Source organism: Bemisia tabaci, chromosome 8, assembly GCF_918797505.1.
Source record: "Bemisia tabaci chromosome 8, PGI_BMITA_v3".
Taxonomy (NCBI): Eukaryota; Metazoa; Arthropoda; class Insecta; order Hemiptera; family Aleyrodidae; genus Bemisia; species Bemisia tabaci.
The window spans coordinates 31,605,228-31,630,181 of NC_092800.1; the positions used below are offsets into that span (position 1 = coordinate 31,605,228).

Below are 24,954 nucleotides of genomic sequence, written 5' to 3' on the forward strand. Positions count from 1 at the left end.
AAGCGCATAGTCCTTTTAGAAATGCAAAAAAAGGTATTGTAATTAACAAGAAACTAATTTTTACAAATATATGTATTAATCAAAATGCTTTAAAGAAAAGCTTTTGAAGGACAGAAAAACAAGAAATTTACAATCTTCCAAGTACAGTTGACAATTTCACAGGTTTTTCTCATCGAGAAATTAAAAACTGAAACTTTATACAATTACAAAATTACAAATACTCGAGGATCTAAATTTGTCTGGTTTTCATGAAGACCCACAGTGGTTGAGAAAATCACACAAGTTTATCACAATCTCTCATAAAAAATAAATTAAAGAAACATTTCTAAGTTACAGAACACATTGTGTTAAGTGAACATAACTTGAGTTCAACATAAAAGAATAAGATTGATTAGTACAGAAAATAAAAAATTAAGAGCGGGAAACCGAGCCTTAGTGAAAGTTTTATTGAGCAAAAAATTAAATGCAGATACACAGATCTTGACGTCTTTTCCGAAAATTTCAGAGAGCTCTGATCTAAGTCGGTCGACTGGAGTTTGCTTAGCGATACTGGCTCCATAAATTTTGACTGCGAAAAAATAAAATGCAATTGACTGATATGCAGGGCTACTAAAGTTGATGATGTGCAGCTAGTGTCAAGTGGCAGAGCTTGAAGATGCTTGAGGAAGTTTCTTGGGTTCTAAATTGGCAGTTCTAGAAGAAAAACATTGTTGCCATTTACTGTGGGTTGCTACTGCTGGCGACTGTTATTTTGCCATCAATAGTAAGAACGCTATAACATTACCCTAGATTTTGCAATTTTTTTTGGAACAAAACACTCAAGCACATAAAAAACCAGATTACCTTCTTTCGTCATTGTTCACAGGATGAGACCTGATGAAACAGCATATTCATTCTAGAAACATACCGGAATGGGCAAGAGAAACTCTCAATACGCCATAACTTTTCAATTATTGAGTTAAAATGTTCCAGTATGGACTGTTGTCCTAATCATCAAAGGGGAAAACTTTTGACGGGGGGAGGGGGAGCAGCCCTTTCTAATATCAATATTTTCAAATGGGGTTCCCCCACTTGAGACACATCAAGCTATTAGGTATCAAGTGTTTCTTTTTTCCATCTCGGTGCAAGTATTGCACGATTGCTTGTGAAAGAAAATTTTGTCAGAAAAAAAACTGAAAATCCTAGAGTGAAGTAGCAGCATTCTTACTTTGGACAACAGGAGGTACCTATTTACATGGAATATAAACAACTTCAAAATTTTTACCTTTGAAATAACTTTGGCTAATAAGAAAGTAATTTTGCTCACTAGTTTTCACCTATTCTGCAACAGTCGTTCAAGGTCTACCCACATCTCAAACACTTTTTTAGACTTACAGGCCTCCAACCCCTTCATCCGAAATTACTGCCGCTTGACCCAGGCTGCATAAAATCGTTCCTTCCTGATCTTGAAGTATTTTTTCCCCCCAGTTAAATAACAAATTTCTGTACTGAACCACTAGTTGCAAGGATATACTTAACTGATCTGAAAGGTGATAAAGACATTATGAGATCAATCATACTTAAAATGAGGAATGAGCTGACAATTTTACGCTTACTGAAAGAAACTGTTTTTACACACTAGTAAATCTGAGGGGGTGGTATGTTATTTGTACATTATTGTCAATTAGACATGATGAAGCACGCATTACTGCGAATATTCCAGAAACTAATTACAAAACACGTTTTGGTATTGTGTTGATATAGTCCAGCTTTGGCCGATTCCAATGGAGCGTTCCTATTAAAATTTCTCATTGACATCTGATGAAAATACACTTATCCTCAAAATGAAATATTATGCTAATTAGAGCGGGATTTTCGGGAAACAAATTCAAGAATGCATGCTCTTGCTCACACATGACCAAATTGGTGCCAAATAGGACTTAGAAGTAAGTAGTGCTATCAGCTCCAGCCTAATGGAACTGCTGCCTTCCACAATGTTACTTCTGAACACAGTAAGACCTCGATTTAAAGGATTTCACAGGGCTGACGAATTGATCTGTAAATTTGAATTATCTTAGGCCCTTGAAGAGACCGGAAGTTCAATTTGTTAAATCGCAATCCAATAAACCGAGGTCTTACTGTAAAACAAAGCAACAAACACTGGCAAATGAACCATTTGATTTTTTCAGGAACAGTCTAACAAGAAAATTTAGTGTACAAGTACATTTTAAAATATTTGATGTAAGAAAAAAAAAGTCGACTTCGAAATTGAGAAATATCCTACAAAGTAATGTTTTTGTAGGCTTAATCCACTTTAAAAGTAGAAATATTTGTATAGTCGAGTATCATGCTTTGTTAATCTTAACATTATCGATTTAAAAATGGCAGTACTGTGGGGCTGAACTCAATTATTGATTTCAATTTTTAAGCAAAAGCGACTGAATCTAATTGGAAATAGTATTAGTTTTTTTTTTTTCTTCTTGAGAAGGTTGCATATTTTTTTGCCTCTCAAAGAGAAGCGTCTTATGATTTCTTTGGAAAACGCAGGATGTCCAGTAGTTTTCCGATTTTCCAATAGGAATATTACAAAAAGCTCAAGTTTAAATATTTACGTCATACTTTAATCTGATGACGATATTAGAGAACACAACAAAACCAGTGTTCAATGAAAATTATTCAGACTATATCCTTTGGGTACTTAATATTCAAGCTCTTTCTGTAAGTTCCGGACATAGGATTTCTTTTAATCTTGATTTGAAAATTAGGATCAATCAGTTGCAAAAGAAACATATTTTTCTATTTCATTTCATTGAGGCCATTCCAAGAAGAGTCTTAATTGGTTTAAGCTCTAGGTTCAGCTGTGTTAAAGCTCCAATTCTACAATGTAAAAGTTAAGGGGCATGCAACTCCTAAGCTAACTGAGCTCTTCAGGTAAGCTCAAGTTCACTGATTACACATAGAGTTCAGTCTAGGTGAGTAAGAAAGGGAAAAAAAGAAAAAATAAAAAAAGGTGAAAACAAAACCAATTATCAAAAGTTAAGTAAAAACCGTTTTAAACTTTTGCTGAACAAAAGTATGCGGAATATAAACGGGGACACGAGGTTACAAAATAAGAATAATACAGAAAATCTGATAGAAAATTACAAAATTAATTTAACGCTTGCCAGAAGTTTGGATTTAATTCTAATTTCCGCCGGAAAGTTTCGTACCAATTTTTTATAGCGGACATTGGAATGTACGGTTCATTGGGATTCTGAAGGGCTTGCGTAGGAGATACCGAAAAACTGCAAACATAATTAAATAAATATTGTACAGTTTTTTCTGTAAACTCGACAAACTTAGCTTTATTGGATTCTGATGCACTTTCGAGGATTTGATTCTGTTGTGCAACAATATTGATAGGTTCAATGGAGATACCTATCTGAGCGACGTGTGAGATTGCTTGGGTACCAAAGGGAAAACTGTTCACTTGATCTCCTTCACCACTTCTTTTCAGATTAGAAATTTTGAAAATTGCTGATGGTTTTTCATTCGACAGACAACCTAAGAGTTGAAAACTTGGTGGGGCAAAAGGATCTGGCCAACTGAAGTAGACTGAAAAAAAGAGCAACAAAACTGAATAGACACTGATCATCAAAATTTATTTCATTACTCAATGACATTTCTCATAAAATAAGAGTATAAATCAGTTCGGATATTAATTAGCGGCCAATGAATGAAAACGTGGCAGGCTTGCTACTTTCGGCATAAAAAAGGCCATAGAAGTCAAAATTAAGAATTTTCTTAAAACTTTGAACTTTTTTTCTGATATTTGAACATTATGATGAATATCGCTGTAACACAATAATGAATTAGTAGGAAGTTATGTATAACTTTTACATCAATATCTACTAATTATTATTACTTGTACTTATTTTATATTTTGAATTCTGAAGTGTTTCAAGATGTGAAAATAAAAATGAATTGGTATGCCTGTACCCTCAAGATCACTCAGTGTGAAAAAATCTAAATTACATTGAAAAATACACTACAACTGTCAACTGAGAGATACCTATTCAATGCTTGATTCTCAAACGTAGAATATACTTCTCCATACAGTTAAACACCTGAAAAATCTACAAACCAACAGTTTTTTATTTGAATTTGGAGGAAATATGAAAATCGTACCATAGTAATCTTCGAGATTATTTTAGCAGTCGGAAATAATTTTTTATACTATTATCAGGGGTAACTTTTAATACAGTGTTGGACGCAATTTGTGGCAATTTATCAGGTGCTAAAGTTCAACAAGGTCCACATGCAATTAAATAGGAAAACAACTGGAGCAGTCTGTTCAAGTGAATCCATCTCCTACGTTACTACAATTGTGTGCATGTTAGGATCAGGGACTTAAATTCAATCCCTTGCCCAATTGAAGGGAGAGGCTGTAACTACTCTGCAGTATCTCTCATTTTGAGACAACAGGCTAGTGGATGTTTACAAAAATGACTATCATCTTCAGATCATCCAGGTAATCGATGATAGAGGAAATTGCTGCGTCAACCGATCAGAGCAGCCTTTGATTGGCCAACGCTATGTGAGCGGTTCATTTGAAACGCTAGTAGTGGAGTAACAATTCTCAGTATTCGGCCTTTACATCACCAATAAACTGACAATGTCATTCGTGGATGGGTCAATTTTCAAAAGTAAAATTTTATCCTCTTTTTACAGGGTTCTCATGAATTTTTGCATCAGATCAACCCCTAAAAAATATCTACACCACACAAACACATATTGACCTGCAGCTAAGGTTCATCTACTAGCATGACACCACAATAACATAGTGACGCCTTTTTAGTTCTTGTAGGCAATGAAAGATTAGCAAAGATAAAAAATTTACCTAAACCTGCCATTCCGTCAGGAAACAAAGTTGCTCCAGTTAAAAAGACAACAATGTGATTTATATTGTCTGCATCTGGTATTGTGATCAAAAACTGGGTTGAACCATTGAATTCAAAATTTGTTTGGACCTGCGAGGAGAAAATATAGAGTAAAATGAAAATAAAGAGATACGAAAATTCAGGGATGTACAATACCCTATTCCTGATCATGCAAGCCTAGAATGAGAGAAAATTGAGGTAAGCCCTCAGATTGTTTAATTGTTTTGCTACGTTCCGCATAGATATAGTAAAATAAGCATTGATCAAGCCCTTCTAACTACCATTTTAGAATTCGGATACAGCAGACAAGCTGGAGAGGTGGAATGAGACAGATGAAACGATTTTTTTTTTTTTTTTTTTTTTTTTTTTTTTTAGGAGTTTAAAACACTACACAAGAGTAAAATTTAAGATTCTAAAAAATTTAAAAAACTTTTAAGACAATTTTTGAACCACTCACTTGCATAAAATCTTCTTTTCACGGAAGCGGACGCGTTTCGGAGGTTACCTGCCCTCCATCATCGGCGCGACTGGTCAATTCCAATCAGCTGATTTCGGTCCCGGATTATTTCCCGTCCCTCCATCGTTGTCACATCTCGAGTGTATTGTTGTAAACAGTCTGTTATTTACTCCCGTTAGATCCGTATTAAAAATGTTGTTCTTATTTTGGTACATGTAAATACTTTCCCATATGTCTAGTTTATTTTTCTCAGTGACTTTTCTTAGCAGTTTCGGTTCAAACGATATTTCGTGTCCTTCTTCCCAGTAGTGTAGAGCTACTGCTGATTTCTCTGTTTGTCTATTTCTAACACATCTTTTATGTTCTTGGGCTCTTACTTTCAGTGAACGGCTGGTCTGTCCTATGTAGAATTTATTGCATTCTGTACAGTTAATTTGGTAAATACCTTTCTCCTCGTTGTCAGGTCTTCTGTTTTCAATCTTCTTGCTAAATTGTTGGGCAACATTGAACCTATTGGTGAAGCTTAGTTTGGGAATGAGACAGGTTTGGTAGATACCTACTAGGCAGCAAAAATATCTCAGATTACTTGGTAAACTCTGTAACATCCAGCATGCCTTTCAAAAGAATTCAGTAGGAACTTGTGAAAAAATCTGGATCGAATTTAAAGAGATGATTGTTAAGAAAAAGAAAATACTTCCGTGATTATTAACTTTGAAGCCATACCTCTCCGTTTGAAATTAGGGCATACCTAATATGGAAATAGAGTGAGGTTTCATAAGTGAATAATAAATTAAGCTTCAGAACTTCAAGTTAGGCCGTTTTGCTACAGAGTTCTGAAAGCAATAGGATAAATAAGAGCAAAAATTGAAAAAAGTTGAACAAACCTGTCTGCCAGAAACGATAACGCCAAACATGGCATTAGCCATGATAACTACTTAAGGCACTGGAAATTGGTTATGATAATTTAAAACTTAAGTGCTTTTACACTAAATAGAAAATTAATTTAAATATAATAAATTAATAAGGACTAGTTGAAAATAAATTACTCAGCGCACTCTTCGCATACATCCATGCATTCTGATTATCTGATTAGCAACTTTTCAAGAGGTTAGAAAGCTCCCGGTTGTAAACAAAACTTTTCTAGTATGTTCTATACAACAACGCTCTCTAACAGGGAAACTGGTAACTTAACAAGTACTATCAAAATCCGGTAGAGTTCGCCAAGATGGGCGTAAACAATTATAACCTCACTTTCTAAGGCGGGGCATCGTAATGTCAGTTACTTTGTATAAAATTTTTATTTATTTTAAGTTTTAAGTATTTATTAATCAACAAAATGTATTTTAAAACATCAGGATTAATCAGCTGTCTACTTCTGATTTTGAGTTTTGTCTCTGTGAATGGTAAGTTTCTTTATGCTGACCGTACTTGAGTCAACATACTCCATTCACAACTGCTCCGCAGCGGTTTTTCTGCAGCGATTATCTTTAATTTTTGAAGCCCTTCCAGGTTTCATTTTCTTCTTACAAATACGATTTTAATCTATTCTAAAATATTTATTAAATTTTCTTTTACCTTTTTTGTGGCATGTGATTATCGGATCTCCAATGAAAGCTCCAATTGTACAACGCGACAGAGCGTCAAATTTTTTTCATTTAATTTATATTGAAAGAAAATATCAAGTGTTCATAGGAAGGAACATATTTTAATTCTTATGTGTGATATTGATCTCACTTAATTTGATCTAGGGAACTTATTCATGAGCATAACTTCAATTCTGGCCTGATGCCATTGAAATAAGTACTTAGGGACTGATAGCCAGTAGCAAAATATCCTGAGCAATCCTATGTAGTGATTCCAACTTGCAATTGTATTGATATTAGTTGCACGATTGCGTTTTTTGCTTGTTACCAATTGGAATTGAAATGACCGGGAAATGATGGATTCCAGCTAGCTTGAATAGTATTTTTTTTATTATCACATTAAAAGGCAAAATTTCTTGAATCAGTTTTTACCGCATCTTCCTAAAATTTGTCTTATTTGTTTAATAATCAGGTGTTTTGAACATTTAAGAAGAATTTGATTGGTATTGGTTTGATAAGCTAGTGCTGAGTTCATATCATGAACTTCGTAACACAACCTTTGTCCAGGCAACAAGCTTGTAAATGCAGCCCTGAGCTCCTTTGCGAATCTATAAATCTGTGATGAAAATGCCATGTCCATTTTATTTCAGGCACTTTATAAGGTGATGCGAGCCAGGTCTATTATATTCAAATGGAAAACTAAAATTTTTTCTCACCTTTTTCTTTAACAATTGCATTGAAATGTAGAAAACTAATTACCAAAATATTTTGTTTGTCATAATCCTCTGAAAATCTGTACAGTCTCTGCCTTTCAAATAATAAAATCGTTTTTAATTTTTGTTTTTACCGTGCAAAATTTCGAAAATTCAAGCAATTTTAAATTTTCTCTGGTTTTGTTACTTTTTTAGCCCAGGCCAATGACTTCAAGAATAGCAGCAACATCGTTTGGTGTACTTCAAGCCTTGAAGAACAATACAAGTGCCTTAATTTCTCCCTTGCTGTCAATTTAACCAAATCAGTTTTCGAGCCTTTCTATTTATCATGTTATCAGGTTTGAAAATTTTGATTTTCCTAATTTTTTTTTCCCTTGTTGCGGTCTGAACCGAAAATGAAACATCTGTAGCATTGTAGAAACATTACGCTGTTAACATTGCAATGATTTGCTTTTTGCTCAGCCAGTCATCTTCAAACGGAGAATCTTACAGAAATATTCTGTTCACAGCAGAAAAAATTGACACTTTAGAGGGTCTTGAGAAGTCAGTGGTAAAAACTCCGGATTTTACTGTCCTTTGATCCTGAGAAATAAGTTTCTCTAATAAAACGATGAATGCTCAAAACAGAAAAACTATGAGCAATCAGGGATATTATTAATCAATCTTCGTTTTTGATACCTATTTTTTTTTCATTCATTCATGTCTGTCTGTCATGGAAAATTCCTAAATGTTGGAGAACTCAAAATTCATGTACGTAATAGTACAACTGTCGGAAAAATTTTTAATGGACATTTTGAGCCAAGAAACTCAAGATGTCAAATCAAACCGGAGTCCAGGGTTTCCAGTGGTCTGAAAAACATTGAAAATCAGGGACTTCATAGGGACCTGGACAAGTCAGGGAATCTTATGAGTAGCGTTTTGGCTCAGCAACTGCATCCAGTGTTATTGGGAAGACTGCAAACAACTTCAGAGTGTCTTTTTCCTTAATTTGAATCTCTAAAAGTGGGGATTTCATCCACATTTAACAGAGGACATCGTAATTAAAAGAAAAAAATGTGAGTTGAAATTTTGATTGAAGATAGAGAAAAGTCAGGGAATCTTAAATTAAAGAAATCACAGAAACTATGGAGTCATTGACAATAAAATAATGTATAATAATGTAATAGTGTGATTTACATATATCTTACGTCATATTTTACCTCTTTTTAGGCGTTCAATAAAGAAGAATGCATGAGTTTACTAGATCAAGAAAAGGCAGATCTGACAAGTCTAGATGCTGGTGAAGTCTTTGTCGGTGGTCGTTATCACAGTTTAGTCCCAATCATGCAAGAAGTTTATCCAGGTATAAACAGCATAAAATACATTCCTTTAAATTTATTAAATGTCTGTATAGATCTTAACAAGGGTGTTAATTGCTCTTCATTGTGTGACAGCCTGGTGCTTCAGCATTGCTGAAGCACCCCTATAATTTTGGAATCTGAGGAGCTGTTTTTACATAGACAAAAATTGGAAGTAATTTTGCGCCCTTTTTTTCTGCTGCAAACTTTATCACCTACTTACACACTTAAGACCTATTGTACCATCTTGACATTGTTATAATTTTAAGAATAAAAAAGTTCAGATTAAGTTAACCAATAACTAATGTCACTTGATCAAATCTAGCTATCAGAATATCAGGTCAGGTGTTGTGATTGGCTTATTCGATGACTTGGACCAATCACAGCTCTTGGAACATATTGTTGATCAGCCTATTGATAGAACAGTTTGATAGTAGGACAAATGCTCATTCCAGAATCTAAGAAATCTTTTACTGTGAAAATGCTTCAGCCATTTTTGCATGCTCTCTCAGTTCACCAAGTTATCTCCTATTTCAGTTTGATGATTATCTTTTATGCAATTTTACACATTCCAGAAAACATGCGACACTTTTATTCTGTGGCGGCTGTGAAGAAAGGATCTCTCCCAGATGTGTACAGCATAAGAAATTTGCGCGGTAAAAAAGCTTGTTTTGCAGGTGTGGGTACTTTAGCAGGTTGGGTCATCCCTGTTCATGTTGTAAGTATTTTTCAATTTTGTAATGTTAAAGACAAGAGGTTTTTTCTTCTTCTTTTCACCTTTTTCTCATTAAATGCTTTTTAAGCAAGAAACTTTTTACCAGCTTAAATTCATAATTTTCAGGCCTCTTTAAAATCTCCTTTATAATTTTGTTAACTATGAATACCGCAAGTGTCTACAGATTATCAGTACCCCAATTTTTGTCAGATGCTGAAAAATCCTGTGCATATAATACCTGGGAAAAGAATTCCTATGTGTTTACAAAGCGTAATGCAGTTTTGCAAGCAAAACGAATTAATCAAATTGGAGTCATGGGGTTTTGAAGTTTACAGCTCAAAGAACACTTTTAAGTCGAGGTATATGAAATGAAAATAGCTTCCAAAGTGTGCTAAAAATGTGATTTTTCTCAGCAAATCCAGGATGGAAATGTTTTGCATTAGTCTGATAAAAATCACTAGTCAGTAGATACCTTGAATCTTTAAAGTTAAATGGTGCAGACATCATGAACGTCAGTCTAGTAACACTGCAAGTGTGTGTTTAAGTTTTAATTCATGAAGATTAAATTAATGTCCGCAAATAATAACTTACTAAATTAGGTACATAGTCCCCTACATAACCCCTTAGGTACATAGTAATAACTTACTGTTTGAATTCTATTTTTAACAGTTAATGCAGCATGGTGGCATGGAAATAATAGATTGTAACAATCATGTGAAGTCTACAATCAATTTCTTCGGCCCGAGTTGCGCTGTGAACTCATTGATTGATAAGTACAATCCTATTGGTAAGTATCCAACATCCAGGTGTTCTTAAAATCAATTGAATAAGTTTCGTTTTAAATATTTTTCCCAACCCGGTGTAAAATTTTTTCTGCTCTATTCACTAAAATTTCTAATTTCCCTCTCGAACGAGGCGTTGGGTGAGAGAAGGGCACCTCTAAGTTGTGGTGTTTCTATCTGTATATCTTCCTTAAAATGTTAGCTGAATATTCTTCATGATTCTACAGTATTCTGTGTAAAATATTTCAGAAAAATCAGTCATTAAATTTGTATCTAATACATGAATTATGAGCAGAGATTCTGAAACAACGCAACCAAGAAGTGCCCATCTTGGACTCAGGGTCTCAATTAATAATGTGTTTTTTCATACTTTGTGTGAATACTTCACAAATAACAGACATTTACTGCATTTTTCGGTAACCATGTGTCAAAACGGGAACTGAGGACAATGATTCATCAGTTTCTCTGATCTCAGTCAATTTGGACTTAATAATTAGATTGTTTCTAACGCTGTGGCCTTAAGTTTCACGAAAGTGTCTACAACACTGAAAATTTTTAGTTTTTGTCCACTGCATTGCTCAAACAATTGTGTCCTATTTAATTATTGTCAAGTTCATGGGCACTTCTTGTTTCTTTTTTCAGGGGATAACTCTAATAAGTTGTGTGACATCTGCATTGGAAGAATTCCTGGTGAACGTTGCACTGCAGCCGACCCATATGCTGGCTTCGAAGGAGCTTTTAAGTGTCTAGTTGAAGCTGGTGAAGTCGCATTTCTAAAGCATACTACAATTACTGAGATGACCGCAACAAATCTGAACTTCCGTGAGTTATATTTCATTGATTTTACCTTAGATAGTTTTGAATCAGTATTTTCTCTCTACAAGAAAAAGTCTTGTTTATCTTCTTTTTTCCTTTGAATGCCTCAATCCTCATCTCTCATTTTTTGCATTATTAAATTACACAAACTGATTGTGGTGGACGTACGGGTCGTAAGACAGTATGTTGGAGTTTTTTACCAAGGTGCGTTAAAAAATTCAGCATAAAGCTGAAAATCTCAATACAGAGAGAAAAAGCTCATATAAGCACAATTTTCCCCCCAAGAGATATTGACAGCGTAAGTCCACAATCACATATCTCGTTTGCAGTGTCTGAAAATCTACGCCTCTATGTTATTCTTTTAAAGGAGAACAAATTATCATCATTCTTTGAAGTTTATGAGGAATTTTCCTTGCACAGAGAAGAAAAATCACGGCAGTTTTAAAGAATTGCCATCGAGTAGTATTCCGTTTGAAAAATAAAGTATGACAGGAAGTCTGCGACATCGCAAACCAAGTTATGTGATTGCCAACTCACACCATCGATATGTGGTACAACCCTAGTAACATCCATTCAATTACACTCCTTTTCAGCTTTATGCTGAATTTTTTAACGCTTCTTGGCAAAAAACTCCAACATAATATCTAATGCTATAATCTATGTTGTGAATACCTGAGTATAAAGGATAATAGGCCATGCACAAGATTTCCTCCTTTTCCTATATTACAGTTCTTGCTCTTCCTTCAATTGAGGACACTGCACCAAGAACAGCCTATAACTGGAAACCGCGTTTTGAGAAAAACGCATTTAAAGTTTTGTTGTTGATGTACTGCGCAGACTTTTCTATGCAGGTACCCTGTTTTGGTTTTTTTGGGTGACCTAACCCTTCTATTGAAGGATGCCGGGTAGATTTTGCGATACATCTTGGGTTTACACTCTAATATATTTAATTTGAAAAGCGGTTTATAGGTCATTATTACGCCCAACAGTCATTTTGGTGGCAATATGAAGTATAAATCATTTTAATCACGCATGATTAACGCAAAATGAAAGAATATCGATAGTGAGTAAAGAAAGGGGTAACTAGCACCTTATAGGCCCTTAAGTTTATAGGCCCGTTTATAGGTCGTTCTTGCACCCATTGATCCAGAGGCCTGACTTAACTCGGAAAAAAAAGGTTTTTCGACCTTAAGCCGTTACCTATCTATATTCTATCGCAACCACAGCATAGTCCAGGGTACGTAGAATCCGAAAAGCAGATGGGCGTAATAACGACCTATACGCCTATAGGCTGTTCTTGGTGCGGTGTCCTCAATTTGAACAATGCCACTTGATTGATATTGCCTTTTTTATTTCCTTTTTGCGCTTTCCCATTGTCTAACGAACTTTAAATCTGCTCTCCTCCCTTCTTTCTTCTCAAGTAAGTACTGTACTCTGAGAGGAGGGTTTGTGTTCCTGTGCTTTTGGAACATTTCTATGAGCGCATTGTTTTATCAAACTTCTTTAGTTACGTGTCTATATTTATATTTTATTTATTCTTCATCTTTCAGTCCAAAATTATTTTGTACTGTATCTTTCAGTTTTAATTTTAAATTTTTATCAGTTTGGATGATTTGAAATCAATTTCTCAGATATTTACTCGTTTATTTACAGTTGGTGTCAATCCCGACGAGTTTGAATTACTATGCTTAGATGGCTCTCGTGCTCCAGTGAGTGAGTATCGAAACTGCAACTGGGGCGCATCTCCCTCGTTTGCTGTTGTCACAACGTCAGCTAAAACTTTTGAAATTCGTCAGAAGTATATCAAATTTTTACAGGTATTTCTACTTAAGTCTTTACATTTCTTTCCTGAAAATAATTTTTGTTGGTATAGAAATTTCAAAAAATACTCATATATCAAGTTTCTCTCTTTTCTTTGATGCAAGCTTAGACAATGCATTCCATTAGATTGATGTCCAGATGAGTCCAGTTGATTTTTGTTGTAGCTCTTCCGATGTAAGGGCGTATGTATTTTTCATTGTGAATCCTAGAATGAATGCAGTCATATAGACTTCAGGGCTCACAGGAAAATGTAGATACACCCTTCAGTTAGAGGAGCATCGCTGTATATACTTGCATTGGGTTACGCACAATGATCAAGATTATCATGGAGCCTTGAAGCTTAGGGTATCTGCTCAAATCAATCAGTCCCTTTGAAGCATTTGATGTCCTAAGACGTATTAGTGATGCCATGATTTTAACTGAAATGTATTACTATAAATGAAACTTGAAACAAGACAGATAATATCTTGAAATTTTGTGGGAGCTATCAAAAGCAAATTAATTTTTTGGGGCTTCTTTCCACTTCCAGTATAAACAATGCAACCGAAAGATGGTAAGGCAATCAACTCTCTTGAAACATTGTAGGATATATGAAGGTCAGTAATACTGTCTCATTTCATATTTGTCTTTGTTCAATTCAATTTTACTTACGGTAATAAAAAAGTATAGATCATTGCTGTGTTTTATGATTGTAACTTCCCTTTGTACTGCTATCAATGATATAAATTTTCTCTCTTTTTTTTTACACAGAATGCAGCAAGAACCTTTGGTGGAGAAAAACCTACAGAGTTCTTTTATACAACATCATCAACAACCACACAGTCATATGATTGGAATCAAGACTTCAACAACCCGAATTTCAACCAGCCTTCAGAAGCCACCATTCCCAACACTTATTCTCAAAACAACAGATTCCATCTTTTCTCTTCGGCGCCATTTTATGGCACCCGACACAACCTCATGTTCCAGGTAACTACAGACCCAAATTTTTAATTGCTTAAATTGTTGCATTAGTTTCTCTCTTTTTCTACATACCAGTATAGTCTTCAAAATTGTTTAATGCTTTTAAAAATTGCAATGATGTGAACGTAGATCATTTTATCATTAAATAACCTTAACAAAGCAATCAATTATTGTACAAAATAATTTTTTGTTTGGTCACACTACCCATATAAGAATTCTTAAGAACACAATCGTAAATTCATCAAAGAATCATTGATATATTTTGGACAGCAAGGTGAAGTCGACCGATAACTCTGAATGGTTGGCTCAAAACTAACCCAGCATAGCAAGGACAGCTCTAATTGTAAGCCCTCGATTCAGAATTTGCCCAGGGCAGTGTAAACGGTTCTGAATTGTGAGTTAAAGGAAATTTTTGTGATCTTTCATCAATACTAAAGCTGAATGTTTTTTGTTTTGTTTTTTTTTTCTGAAGGATTCAACAATGAAACTAGCTCCCCTTCAGGAAGCAGATCAGACATACTCGGGCTTCCTTGGTCCAACTTTAGAAATAATTATGGCTGTCCGTGACTGTCCTGTGAAATCTATGCGTCTCTGTGTCACTTCTGATCCCGAAATGGAAAAGTGCATCAAAATGAAGGTGAGGAACAATCATAATAAGCACTAAAAGTTGAGCACTAAAACAAGATCTATGCCCCTTCCAATTTTGTATGTGTCCCTATTTAATGCATGTTACATGCACTGAAATTTTGCAGATAAGTCTATTTTCAAACAGTTGATCTATTTCTACCGCTGAGTTACTTTAAAGTCCTATCTTCATTTTTTCCACCATTATAAGAGACTGTATTTGGAATTTATTCGCAATGCAGTTGTTTTTCTGGATAACCTTGAGCCTCGATGGGTCAGAGGGAAAAATTAAAGCCCACGCAACATTCATCCTAAACTTCCCTGACAAATATTACTTTTGCTGCTCTAATTTTAGTATTCTAGAAAATGAAATGAAATTGGAGGGTTTCAAACATCTATATTTTTCATTTTTCTTAAGTGCAAAATTGGAATAGCCTCATATCATTTTGTGAGAACCATTTTCTCTTATCCCGCCTTTTAGTCCTTTGATATCAGTCCATCCAAAATGTTTATCCATTTAACTCTTTTTTAATTTACATGTCCATGGTCCCAATAACAATAAATAAAATAAAACCGTATAAAAGAAATGTCAAAGCAAGAAAAATACATAAATTACAAATCATTCGTAAAATAAAGGACCATTTCTCCCTTCAATTCCAAAAAATAAAACTGGACTGTAAAATAGATGTCCCTGAATTCATTTTATAAATTGCTCCGTTTAATGATCGCAGATTTTTCTCTGAAATAAGGGTTTTTAAAATATACTTTAAATAGCTTCATCCTGACATTTTTCTTACAGATCGCATTGAAAGCCCAATTGCTGAAGCCAGAAATGTCATGCTATAAAGGTCACAGTCAAATCTACTGCATGAAAGCCATTCAAGAAGGGTAAGTAGTCAAAAGTTATTCACACTTTTTTTTGAGTCTTATGGGTAGTGATGGATTAGATGGATTTCACTAGAGTCAGCTTAACTACATCAGATGTTGCCTAATTTCATCTTATGTTTTCTCTTTTTACTAGAAAATCAAGCAACATTTTGGTCTGAAAGGACCCTGCAAACCTCTTATGGGGATGTGTGCCATGATCGATTTTCAATTTTTGTATTGCATTTAACTCATCGATGGATGCTGATCAAAAGTCATCATTGCTTCAACTTTCTACAAGCTACCGTTTTGCCACAATCCGCAAAATTTTCAAGCAATTTTATGATCTGAAAATTTGAGTTTTTAGAAAAAGAAGAAGTTTTTGAAAGGTCACCTCCAGTGAAAACCTGAGTACATTAGCTTATGTCAATCATTTTTGTTTTCAGGTTAGCAGATGTTGCTGTTTTTGACGCAGGAGATGTCTACACAGCAGGATTGCATTACAGTCTGGTGCCTTTCATCTCTGAAGTGTACAATCTGGGCAAACCAGAGTATTACGTTGTTGCTGTTGCTAAAGAAGAAGATCCAGACACAGAGTTGACTTACTTGAAAGGTGAATATCTGCACAAACTCATTTTATTTCTTACAAATGGATTTGTTTTAAATGTTTGCTGGAGGGAAAAGAAGAGATGCTTAATATAAAATAAAGTCGCTGACTATGGATATTTTCATTAGCAAGTCTTTTTTCTTTTTTAGGTAAATTCAGTTGCCACCCTGGAATCTATACTGGTGCTGGATGGATAATACCACTCGCGTACTTAATCTCCAATGGTTGGATCAGACCTTACGGCTGTGATTCAATAAGAGCAGCTGCTGAATACTTTACAAAATCGTGTGTCCCTGGTGCGATATCACTCGAATACAATGATGGTGTCCCGTATGATAATATGTGTGGACTTTGCCATGGTGCCAGTTATAGATACTGCAAACGAGATCATTCAGAAGATTACTACGGCTACACTGGTATGTTTTGTTGAAATTTCTTATTTTTTGTGAAGAATAGCCTCAACCAGGGAAAGAGAACAGAAATTAAGCTTGTGTAATTGGGAGGAAAGTATCCGACAATCATGTGTGGACTTAACTCATTTATTATTTTACTAAAAGGTAAAAAAATTCTTGTCTAGTTTTTATCCCTTTAAATTCCGCGGACTTTTATTAGCCCAAAAATGTCTGAATACCCGGTTTTTAAAACGGTGTTTTTTCCTCAACTAAAGTTTGGCAGCAGATAAATTTCCTTGATGTCTTGGGAAACAGGTGAGAATTTTGTTTTAGTCAAAATATTTTTGTAATTTGAGAGCTAATAATAGTCACACATCAGGTACTTACTGAGCATCCGTTTGTTTGTTTTTCTAATGCTGAAGTGAAGCAATATAATAATTACTAGAGATAAGATCATGGTTAAAGATTAGGTTTGCAGAATGCCTTCATACATTTTTGTCCCTTTGTTTGGTTGTAGGAGCACTTCGATGTTTGGTGGAAGGAGGTGGTAACGTTGCGTTTGTGAAGCATACAACTGTTTTAGAAGTTACGGATGGAAAACGAAAAGAATGGTGGGCCCGGAATACATTGAATGAAGATTTTGAACTCCTATGCCCAGATGGTAAGTTTATTGTCTCATCATTTTGTTTAGTTACCATGTGAAAAGAACATTTTTCAACATTTTAGAAACTTACGCTTTGCATTAGAAGTCTTTTTAAAGGAGATCAGGATAAGCAGTTAGAAACTGTAAAATTGGTAGGATTTCTGTTGAAATTAGCTCCGGTAAAAATGAGCATCATTTCTCAACCTCCCCTATAATTTTTTTTTATTTATTGAGAATGTCGATGAAGAAACTTTATTCTTGCTTGAATATTTTCTTCTATAAATCTAGAAAATCAAGCCAATATTGCTCAAAATTGCTCGGTAAAGAAGCTGCAATTTTGAATATTTCAAGCAGGATATTATTTTATTCTGTGCAGTTTTCTGATTAGTTACCTTAAAAAAACCTCTTTTTTTTGGCGTCTCTGACAATTTACAATGTCTTCATATGGATCAAGATTTGGTAATTGTTTTGTTTGAGTCTCTTTTTTTCACTAACAGAGATTAAGTATTGTGATGCCCCCCCCCCCCCCCAAAAAAAAATAAATTACAAAATAGTGAATTATTTCAGATTTATATTTCTTTCAAACCTAAATTCAAATGTGATTTCTCCTCATACAGGTACAAGATCAACAATTCAAGATTATATGCGGTGTAATATGGGCAAAGTCAAAGCAAACGCAATTGTGACAAGAGGAGGCAACTCCTATAATTTGACTGAACTCAACGCATACATAAATCTCTTTATCTATGCTCAGCAATTCTATGGTCGGAAGGATCAAGATGAATTCAAGTAAGTTTTGCTTTCCATTCTTTTTTTTCAGTACCTATTTATTTAACTCATTAATTGCTGAAGCTCAGGATAACAAGTTTTGAAAAAGCAATCCTGGTCTTCACAAGGCAAATTCAACCTCTAAGATCAACTGTTAACAATTTTAGTCTCAGGAATCAGCCTGTGGTGCCAACGGAACATGATGAATGTTTTTCGAAAATATCAGGTGCATGAAAAAGACGTCTCACCATGGAAACTCCGAGTATAGGGCCCTTTGAGATCAATGTGTTAAAGGAAATTGAATAAACATTATCTCTTAAAAATTCTCCTTCATTCCATATAAAATAATTTGTGAAGAAACAAAATCCATTAATTTCTCTGCAATAAATTTGAACCAGCAGTGGAAATTTTGAATCAATGCAACATAGATACATGTTCTTCAACTTTGCGATGCATGCAGTTAAACTGAAAGAAACCAATTTTTCGAATGTATCCTCAGAAATTATGGAACTGCCATGAATTTTTCAATACCACTAAAGCGTTCATGGAAAAGTCCATGTACTGCGGAACCCCGATTATCTGACCTCCGCATTATTCGACACCTTGGCCGTGTTGCATTTCACACTCACTAAGATATGCAGTATGGGAATAAAACCTTTGCCTGCATTAGATTTGTCAGATTTTCAATAAATTTCAGAAAATTCCAAAATCACAGCGCAAAATAATACAATTCTTCACTTAGCAACATCAAGTAAGCCATTCTATACTGCATTTGTGTTCTTATTTGTAGCTTCTATTTAATTAATAGGTGTGTTTTAGGTTCGGAAATCGAGTTGGGAAGTACATCAGTTTATCTAAAATTTTCGGTATCCAACAACGCGGCCGCCCGTTATCGTCAAATAATGAGGGTTAAATTATACTTACCATTAGTTTCCTCTCGGCAAAGGTAGTCTAGTTGACAATATTTAGCATTAGAACTGGTAGTATCCTATACAGTACCAGCATAGTTCTCTCTTTATTTATTACAAAAACTTACCTGATTCCACTAGAGAATACCCATCTCATGATACTTGATCTTTTTTTACAGTTTTGCCATGTTCTACTCAACGCCTCCGTACAGTGACCTCATATTCCAGGACGCCGCCCAGCAGTTAGAAATTATTCCCCCAGAATTACGATGGTATTCTGACTACTTGGGTCCTGACTTCATGAGAGCTAGGAGGATTGTCGACTGTCACGCAGGTGCCTCGCAGAGTGCTCCGTCTTTGTTGTTCATTTCATTTTGGGCGGTAGCTATTTTTGTGTTCTTTCAACGAGGAGGATGATTCTACTTTCGTAAGTCGAAAAATTCCTCCATTTCTATTTTTTTCCAATGACAATTGTAGATAACATGATTTAATCTCAGACTGGATCTGAACAGAGTAAGGACTGAAAAATTGTAATTAGCATCTTTATTTGGCATGAGCGGACTGATGCCTCACCATTCGATAGGTCCTAAAATTTTACTAATTCATTCATATTTGTTTAAGAATACTTTGCCACAGTTGGCTGTGAGGTTTACTGCACAAAGTTTATTTGATAAGACTGTGGATTTTTAAGTCATTGTAAGTATAATTTTCCACAAGGTTCTTTTTTCAAGAACGTGTGTTCATATGTAAATTATGTCCTGAGAGAACAAAAGGATTTCCAGTGAAAGTCGATGCATTGGATTTTTACTTTCGCATTATTCAAAAGTGTTTGTTTTAACCCACGTTTATACACAGCCTGTAGTATCTAAACTGAAAAAATCCATTGCCATACATCAGTATTTCCTTAGAAAGTTCATATAGGTCATATATTTTAATAAAAATGAATAGAAATGTATTTGAAATTTCCTCCAAATTGTGACTTTTTTTGACGAAGAATGGAGAGGTCATGAAAAAAATGTACATTATGTTTGCTTTACGTACATGAATTGCAGGAAAAGGTCATAAAATTCAACAACATACTTCAGGATTTTCATTCCAAAGGCTTTATAAACTATTGAAAGTTTTTATCGTTAAGTTTTAGTTGAGGTTACTTTGTATCATATTTTTAAAATTTTCAACCTTGGTCAAAACATGGCTGTATCACCATCAAAACGATAGAATTGTTAAATTGTACAAGAATGTTGCAGATTACAAGCATGCACCAAAATACCTGTAGAAAAAGTAATATTTTCTAATCAGTGTTTGTAATAATATCTTTTCGGTAGCATGAAGTCTGATGGCTGATCAATAAAATTAGTAAGATATAAATTTTCAGGATCCTCTATCCTGGGTCAGTTTCATACTATAAGCAGACATTTCAAGGAATATGCACTTATGCACAAATATGGCCGCCTTTATTCTGTTAGTTTTGTCTGTCCCCAAATTCTTCTACTCTTCCAAGTCCAATTTGGATTTGTAGAATAATCCATCATGCATTTCAGTACCTTTGACGACACTGATTTTTGTGAAAAAATAACAAAGATTTTCATGCATGAAACGTTTGGAAGTTCAAACAACACTGACTCTTACTTGAAGAATTATACCAGTTTCAATTAACTATTAAAGTCTTTGAAAGGCGCACACAAAGTCCATTGTGCTGTCTAATTGACAGCATGACTTGCTATCATCAGGACACAAAGCTGAAATTGAGGTTAATTTGGCGCTACCTGTGAGAAGGCTGCCTGCCATGCTAGCTGCTCTACTGTCTAATGTTCGGTACAAATATGCCTCTGAAGCATTTCTGCATTAATAATCCAAGTCCTTCTCAGCACTTAACACCCTTTTCTCTTTCCTGAAGGAAACCCTTAAAGCTCAGCCTCAAATGAAAAAAATCTGAAAGGAGGAAGATTGCTGTCTAGCTTGATTTTAAGTAAACATTTTTAATGTCATAGCATAGTTCTGAACCCACTTAAACGTACTTGTAAGGCTAAATTATTAAGCAAGAAAATGATTAGTTTAAGCAGGCCACAAGTGCAATATTGTCCCCTTTTGAATTGGTTTCTGTAGATTACTTTTTTTAGTTGCAGCCTGATCGAAAATGCTGGTGAAATGTTGCTACGTAAATCATACACAATGAACCACCAGACAAAGTCTGACGGCAAAAAAAAGTCCCATTCTGTGGTCCAACAGATATTTTTGTCAGTAGATAGATATTTTTGTAGCAGCTTTGTTCCAGAAATTTGCCCTGAGTTCTTTTGTCCCTCCTTCTTGTATGTGTGAAACAAGTTGACTAGGTTATTCATACCATAATTATCTGAATTTATGTCTCAAACCTCACAGACAACTTGTAATTTTCATGCACTATTGACACCGTAGCAACTTTCTCTGGTTACAGCTAAAAAGAATACTCCTGCAGATATCTCTCGGTGTTGGGTGTCCCAGAACTTTTTAGTATTTAGTTAATGATAGTATTCACAGATTTAGTCATTTCTGGGTTGTACATGTCACAGGTTTTAAAAAGGAATGGTAATCAGAAAAGGGCGCAATTTCCTTGAGAATTTTTACCATTATTTTACCTTGTACGAAAACAATTAAAATAGCAAAAAAAAACTAGAAAAGATGGCAAAAGAATTTCTTTTTGAAAAGTTCCTTGGAAGGATCTCAACATCATTTTATTTTCAAAGAAAATCGAAACCTGTTTAGTGGTTCCTGAACCCTTGTAATTTTTGCTACTCCTACATTTTTTGTAACTCCTAAGGTAAAATCTTTCAAAGGTATGAAGCCCTTTGATTTTCACATCCTACCTTGTTTTGTCCCAATAGAAGTTGCATAATTATTGAAAGCCTGTAGCGCTTTCACAATCTTGAATTTGGCTTTTGTGAAGATCAAAGCCCTTTTCTATTCCTTATCTCTGACGGTTTATTTTGGTAAAATTCTCTGGATTTTTTTCATTACAAGCTCATAAATTCACACTGAGACTTTACCAAAACTGAGTTTTTTTCCTGTTTACACAGTTAATACATGACCATATGCTGTGTGGTATTATTATTTTTCCAGCTGCTAAGATGCAGTTCATGACATCAAACAAAAATTATACTTACCGCAAATCTTATGAGCACCTAAACTGCATGGCTAATCAAAAATTTGCTCAAATGTAGGTAAATGGAAAAGAAAGTGAAGAGAATTTTTTTACATAAAAAAGTTTTTCAAGATTTTTGAAAAGTGTTATCAGCTCAGAAGGAGCAGATATCTAATTTGAAATGTAACCTACAATATTTACACAAATGTGTAATATGATCAGCTTCAGTTTTCGTTTCCTTGAGGATGAATTGTAAATAGTTTTGTTTTTTAAATTTGAATTTTTGTGTTGATTCTTGATCAGATATTGTTAATAAGTTATTGTTCATGCCCAGTTTTATTTCGTAGAATTGAATGCAAAATCCTATCACTCATAAACAATTTTTTCAAAGCATCAAGAACTGATGCATCTTCTTTTCGACTCATTAATTATAATTTTTTTTTATTTGTATAGTTCAAAGAATTTATATATTTCTTTTGATTTGCTTTTATATTTTTTCATCATGGTATTTTAATTTAATTTAATTTTAAATTTAATTGATGTTTTACATTTTACAAGATTTTTTTTTCTCAAAGCTGTTATTATTGTAATGATAGATCCTTATTTGTAGATTCAAATACTCCTATTTACAAACGCTATTAGATCTTACATGTTTGTGCTTTTTTAGCTGACAAAGTAATCAATGAAAATTGTTCCAGAAAAAATTACTTAAAACTCGAGTTTTTTCACTCTCAGAACTAACTCAATGATGATAAAAATTTGTTGAACTTTCTTTATTTCCTTGTGTCTCTTTGAAGTTGCTCCTTAAAGCTCAGAGGTTTTGTCTATATCTTGTTTCTTCTTATCTAGGAGGAAATAAGTATTGGGAATCAAACTGGACAGAGTTTAATAGAAACGCACCAACCTAGAAAAAGAGGCTTAAATTTTTATTTCTCCATGAGACTCAACGTTAAAGATAAAGTTTAACGGTTACTTTCTCCTTAAAAATAGTTTCTTACTCTGAATTTTTCACAGGAGAAAACTTACGATCAGTTGAATTCAAAACTACTCCAACAGTTCTCTCTTTTAGGCTCTTATTTATCCCAGAGAGTTCCAATCTAAAATATTTTCACTCGAGAAAATTGAATTGAATCTCTCGTTTAGACAATTTTTACCAGAATCTCATTTTTGTTAACTTGTGTTCCACTAAGTTTACCATTCTCCTGCAAACACTCCGTCCAAAGCTGCTGTTTTTAATGTTGATAGCAGTTCTTTCATTCAATAACAAATTTTTTAAGCTAGTTTGTATGTGATTGTACATTCCTAAGATTATTTAAGTAAACAAATGCCTTGTAATTTATATTACCGCTAAGACGTCCGTCCAATTGTGCAGCTTTTAGTGCCTATACTTAAATTGATTTATTTTACCAATTTTTAAGGATTCTTTTTACTACATGTTGTCGCTCTCCTGATGTAAAGGCATACCCCATTGAGTTAAATGGACATTAGGGCTCATGTGCAAAGAACTATATACCCTTACGTTTAAGGAGGGACGATTTGTCTTATTTGTACAGATTGCATGTTTAAACCTTGTATTATTTTTTGTATTTAAATTGCCTTAGCATTTTTGTGCTTTCATGTGCACAATTCTCGAATCTTGCACATTTGTTTCTTCCTGTTACATTTAGTATTATGTGCCTTGATATTGTTCTACAGATAGATCTTTCAACTCGTAATTTTTCTCCCTCAATCAAATTTTTAGTTTCTCCAAAAGTAGGCCACTTTTATTCTTACACTACTCATTCATAGAAAAGATAAGAAAAAGCTGCCTGCCTTAATTGAAGCAATTTAAAACCTTAGAAATAAATAAGTAAAAAAAAAAATATGTTGCGAGCAAACATGCAAAGGCTCTTCTGCTTCCACATTAAGTATCAATTCTGTGTAGAAAAAGTCAGTCAGGAAACCTATCGTTCAACAACTGGAAATGTTTTTGGAGCTCAATTTAACCTAGTTAGGTTATATTTTGGTTCAGTCCTGGTCAAATTTTTTCATTTATATACATGAAATCTTGAACTTATTCTTTGTTCCTTTGAGTTTAAGTCCTATGAAGCCTTCTGAACACATCAAGCTTTCAAATTGGGATTTACCGTTTGCCACTGAACACAAAATCGGAGCTAAAAAGTGAATTTATTGAATACATGTTTTCCTTTGGAAATGTGGCACTGCTACCTTGTCAGGTTGTAAGGCAATTTGTCCATAAGTCAATGCAACATTGCACTGCAAACTGATATTATTTCAAGTAAAATTAAGCTCTCTTGATTCTCATTTCATTCATTTAAATTTGTTGCTGAAGTCTCTCAGCACTCCAAAGGAACTCATGCTTATTGTTATTCTTATCTTTTTGGCAAGGAGGAGAGAACTTTCTTTTGCCACTGATCTGATAATGCTGCAACATTTTCTTCAGAAAATGTGTAAAACTACCAACAAATTCACTTTGCAGCCCCATTTAAAAAAAAAAAAAAAAAAAAAATTCAGTTTCAAGTTCTAAGTTCAGTTTTCAAAATCCTCGCTCAGAAAGTTATAAAAGACATCATAATGTATCATAACTATGAAATTTTGCCATAGCTGAATTCATTTTTAATTTATTAAGTATCCTTTCTTTGATGATCACTCACACAACTTTATCATTTTAAATGTTGAGGATGAGAATAAAACGATGCCTTTCCCAAGAATCAGTAATTAAATCAGTTACCATGATAAAATAATAGAAAATTCCCATTTACTTGGAAGTGCATGAATTCGTTGTTTGCAGGCAGTTTATATTTTATGATGCAGACTTCAGGATTACCGTTACAAAATTGTTTCCGTTATTGGTCACATGAGAATGACTTCATCTGTTCATTGGATTTATTTACTTCTTTTTTTGTACTTTTTTTACGAAAATAAATTAAAAAGTTTTAAACATT

The 24,954-nt window shown here is 34.2% G+C and overlaps 2 protein-coding genes across 2 annotated transcripts; one reads left to right on the plus strand and one right to left on the minus strand.

The window, feature by feature from the left end:
- Positions 1 to 54: 54 nt before the first annotated feature.
- LOC109030248 (protein OPI10 homolog) lies at positions 55 to 6,469 on the minus strand. Its single transcript, XM_019041112.2, has 3 exons — positions 6,240 to 6,469; positions 4,859 to 4,988; positions 55 to 3,573 (listed from the first exon to the last, which is right to left on the minus strand). The coding sequence occupies exons 1-3, from the start codon at positions 6,279 to 6,281 to the stop codon at positions 3,128 to 3,130; spliced, it is 618 nt and encodes a 205-aa protein (XP_018896657.1). The 5' UTR covers positions 6,282 to 6,469; the 3' UTR covers positions 55 to 3,127.
- A 118-nt stretch (positions 6,470 to 6,587) lies between these two features.
- Positions 6,588 to 24,954, plus strand: Tsf2 (transferrin 2). Its single transcript, XM_019041111.2, has 15 exons — positions 6,588 to 6,758; positions 7,847 to 7,989; positions 8,861 to 8,993; positions 9,564 to 9,706; positions 10,373 to 10,490; positions 11,128 to 11,307; positions 12,955 to 13,118; positions 13,873 to 14,091; positions 14,558 to 14,722; positions 15,509 to 15,597; positions 16,020 to 16,186; positions 16,330 to 16,596; positions 17,090 to 17,233; positions 17,833 to 18,004; positions 19,071 to 24,954. Exons 1-15 carry the CDS (start codon positions 6,692 to 6,694, stop codon positions 19,306 to 19,308), a joined length of 2,409 nt encoding a protein of 802 aa, XP_018896656.2. The 5' UTR covers positions 6,588 to 6,691; the 3' UTR covers positions 19,309 to 24,954.

Excerpts from the sequence above, each read along its gene's own strand:
- LOC109030248 (XM_019041112.2), bottom strand. The coding sequence starts at position 6,281 with ATGGCTAATGCCATGTTTGGCGTTATCGTTTCTGGCAGACAG. Across the intron at positions 4,989-6,239 it reads TTATCGTTTCTGGCAGACAG|GTCCAAACAAATTTTGAATT; the intron begins GTTTGTTCAACT and ends TTCTCCTCGCAG. Across the intron at positions 3,574-4,858 it reads TGACGGAATGGCAGGTTTAG|TCTACTTCAGTTGGCCAGAT; the intron begins GTAAATTTTTTA and ends TCTTTTTTTCAG.
- Tsf2 (XM_019041111.2), top strand. The coding sequence starts at position 6,692 with ATGTATTTTAAAACATCAGGATTAATCAGCTGTCTACTTCTGATTTTG. Across the intron at positions 16,187-16,329 it reads AGAGTTGACTTACTTGAAAG|GTAAATTCAGTTGCCACCCT; the intron begins GTGAATATCTGC and ends TTTCTTTTTTAG. Across the intron at positions 18,005-19,070 it reads AAGGATCAAGATGAATTCAA|TTTTGCCATGTTCTACTCAA; the intron begins GTAAGTTTTGCT and ends CTTTTTTTACAG.